The sequence below is a fragment of the Rutidosis leptorrhynchoides genome, chromosome 7, assembly GCF_046630445.1.
Source record: "Rutidosis leptorrhynchoides isolate AG116_Rl617_1_P2 chromosome 7, CSIRO_AGI_Rlap_v1, whole genome shotgun sequence".
Lineage (NCBI taxonomy): Eukaryota > Viridiplantae > Streptophyta > Magnoliopsida > Asterales > Asteraceae > Rutidosis > Rutidosis leptorrhynchoides.
This window is the reverse complement of record NC_092339.1, coordinates 141,800,444-141,804,160: the sequence shown is the minus strand read 5'-3', so window position 1 is coordinate 141,804,160 and position 3,717 is coordinate 141,800,444. Positions and strand designations below refer to the sequence as shown.

Here is a 3,717-nt window from a genome sequence, read left to right as displayed (position 1 = left end):
AATGAGCGTGAGCCTTCCTCCAATGGAAAGCATATGAACCTTCCAAGATGATAGACGTTTAGAAACTTTATCGATGATGCAATCCCAACCTTTTGTTTAATTCATGTGTTTCCCAACTAGAACTCCAAGAAATTGAAAGGGAAGAGAGCTCGAAGAACAACCCAAAACAGAAGCTAGTCGATCAACTTCATGTTGATTAAGACCAACACCAACCATAGAGGACTTGTGAAGGTTAATCTTTAGAACCGAGATTGCAAATAAAACAACTGAGAATGATGATAAGGTTATCGACATTATTATCACACCACTCTCCCACAAAAATAACGTCATCCGCATACATGAATAACAAATGCAATCCATTATACAGACTTTCATTTGTAGCATCTTGAATAGCCGCTTGCATACCTTCCATACCAATGATAAATAAGGAAGGGGATAGGGGATCTCCTTGCCTCAAAATGCAGCCAATGAGAAATTCGGAAGACGGACTACCACTTAACAAAGGAGAAGCATGTGAGGAACTAAGCATGCAAGAATCCATGTAACCTATTTCGACACGAAAACAAGATGATGTAACATAGATAAGATATAATCCCAATAAATAGAATCAAATGCCTTGTCAAAATCAACCATAAAAAGCATATCATTTTGCTTTCATTTTTTACACCTATTTATCGCCTCACTAATAATCAATAGGCCGTCTAAAATTTGCCCTCCTTTCATAAATGAAGTTTGATTCAGGCTTATAACCTCTTCAATCACCAACGCCATTATAAAAGCTATAAGTTTTGCTACGATTTTATATTGAAGCCCGATTAAGCTGATGGGACGGTAATCTTGAACATGAGTGGGATTGTCTTTTTTAGGAATAAAAAAGAAGAACGAAACGTTATAACCTCTCGGAATCTTCCATGAATGCTAAAAATCAAAAACCATAGCAATTACATCTTCCTTAATAACACTCCAGAAATGTATAGCAAATTCGAAAGTCAAGTATTATATAATACAAACAAAAATATTTCAAGTCAAAGTTAAAAAAGAAACAATTTTAAAAGTTACATTGAGACGATTATTTTGAAATGAATGGAATACTCTTATTCATATTACAAATTTATGGTTAACCTAAACACGTGAATTAAGATAATATAATCATTAAGAAAATATAATCATTACATTACAATGCTATGTATAATATTATAAGATTATTCTTATATATTATTCATTATTTTAAACACGCGCACGCGAGCGCACGCACACGCGCGCGCACGCACACGCGCGCGCGCACTAACACACACACACACACACACACACACACACACACACACACACACACATATATATATATATATATATATATATACATCGTGTTAGTTCCATTGTGATAGAATGAAGAGAAGAGAAAAATTTTGATATTAACTCACTCTCAGGATACCACCACCTGCACTCTCTCCCATAGCAGCTGATCCATCTATGTTGAGTTTGGTACATTTTGAGGGAGGTGGTTTTGATCCATATCCCGCTTTGATTTCCCTTTGGCCTCTTTATTTCGAGACTGTTCTTTATCACATCTCTTCTAAGGCTTTCCAACCAACCCTATTGACTCAAACTATTCAACCCCCATTCGCTTAGCCATTAGATTCCTCCACTGTCATCTTCGCTTTTGGCTCCTTGTCATTTGATCTGGGGGAATCAACCGCGAAGAAGGGATCCTAGGAGCATAGTTTGGCATGAGTTCCAAAGTCAATGCATTAATCAACCTCAAAACCCGCTTCTCTTTGTCTTCGAGCTTGAATTCTTCAATCCACTTTCCCCACCAATAGATAGAGACAAATAGGAATAACTGAACCACGTCTACAAAATTCCAGTACCATGCAGCTGCTTTAAATCCAATGTGATGCTCCTTGGTTAGATGACCAAGATATTAGCAAATAATGATCGAGAAAAGAGTACCTATAATCACATGAAAACCATGAAAGCTAGTTGCTAATAGAAAGGTAGAACCATAAATACTATCCGAATTTATGGAGGGCGCTTGATAATATTCCATTCCTTGAAAGGCAGTGAATACTAGAGCCGGTGAAACGATAGCTACTAAAATGTAAACTGCTCGTTTTTCCTTCCTCGCGTGTATAGCATGATGATCCCAATTTACGGCAGCTCTTGATGAAAGGGGAATAAGAGTATTAAGAAAAGGGATTTCCTGAGGATCTAAAACCGCAATCCCTTTTAGGGGCCAAATACCCCCGATCTCTGCCGTAGGTGCTAAAGAAGAATGAGAAGAAGCCCGAAAAAGAGAAAAAAGGAACATAACCTGCTAAACGATAAATAGAATAAACCCATATCGAGGTCCTAATTGTACGACTTTGGTAAGATGTCCTTCCAATGTAGATTCACATAAAACATCGCGTCGCCATACGAACATGGTATATAGGATAAATATTAGGCCCAAACTCAGAAGTGTTGCACCCCCTTAAAATGAGTGCATGTACATCACACCTCCGACGGTGGTTACCAAAAGCTCCGAGTGAAACCGAAATAGGTCATGGGCTTGGATCTACCAAATGATAAGTGTGCCTCTGAGATTCAATCATAAACAACTTTGCCTCAGTTGCATGTAACCCCCCTCACCCTGCCCCCTAAAGTGGTAAAAAAAAGGCTCCTCGTGGTCTCTCTTTCTATCTGACAAGATAAACAAATAGGAAGGGGTGGTTCTTTCATTGCAAGAAGTCTAAATAGAAAAGCATCTCCCTATTACTTTGAGAAGATAATTGTTGGTTTGACCGACAAACTACGTGGGAAATTGGACCTTCATTATTTCAGAAAGCATTTTTAAGAAGTAACAATTCCATTCAGTTCGGTTTCGAAAATGGCATGTATCGAAAATTCTTTCACACAATTCCTCTTTCATCAACAACACCGCCTCGTAATGGAAATAAACCAACAGAACCGAGCAGAGTGAAGAAAGCTGCTATCCTATTGGCATAAGCACTTGTGAACCAGAGTGAACGTACAAAGCAGAACTCATTGTTACACTCCCTTTACTAAGCCTACAAGCAAGAGTTGTAGAAGCGAGAGTGGACTATGTGAAGCTCAACCGAATATTGGTGGAACATGGCTAGTTCCATGTTTGAGAGGAAGGGAGTTGCTCGAGTGATGGAGGATCAATAGATTTCTTTCTTTCGATTAGTTTACGCCGATCATCCTCTCGAGGCAAGCCTTCCTAACACAATAGATTCGAAATGGAGATCTAGCTCGATAGGGAACCTTCTCTTCCTCCCCCAATGAGTGGATTATAAGGCATGAATGGAGGACCTGGGCACAAAAGGGTGGGGAGAAAGACCAGAACTTCACTCTGCCTCTTCTGAATATCTAGTTCCGTACCGTTATATATATATATATATATATATATATATATATATATATATATATATATATATATATATATATATATATATATATATATATATATAATATAAAAATTAGTTAGTTATAATCAGTGATTAAAAAATAAGTTAATTTGAAATATTAGCTTAGTAATTATCATTTTTGTAAACACAAAGAAAATAATAAGAAAGACTTAAGTGTACCAATCGTCCCTAAAGTTTACTATGTGCCCTAAAGTTTTATTTTTGCATGGAAACCCTAAATGTTTACATTTGGTTTCGTAGTGATCCCTAGACCTAATTGTTATTAACTTACATCCGTGAGTTTGTATCA

At 37.2% G+C, this 3,717-nt stretch overlaps 1 protein-coding gene across 1 annotated transcript; it reads right to left on the bottom strand.

The window, feature by feature from the left end:
• Window positions 1-232: 232 nt before the first annotated feature.
• LOC139859652 (uncharacterized) lies at window positions 233-771 on the bottom strand. Its single transcript, XM_071848430.1, has 2 exons — window positions 666-771; window positions 233-546 (listed from the first exon to the last, which is right to left on the bottom strand). The coding sequence occupies exons 1-2, from the start codon at window positions 769-771 to the stop codon at window positions 233-235; spliced, it is 420 nt and encodes a 139-aa protein (XP_071704531.1).
• Between the last annotated feature and the right edge of the window lie 2,946 nt (window positions 772-3,717).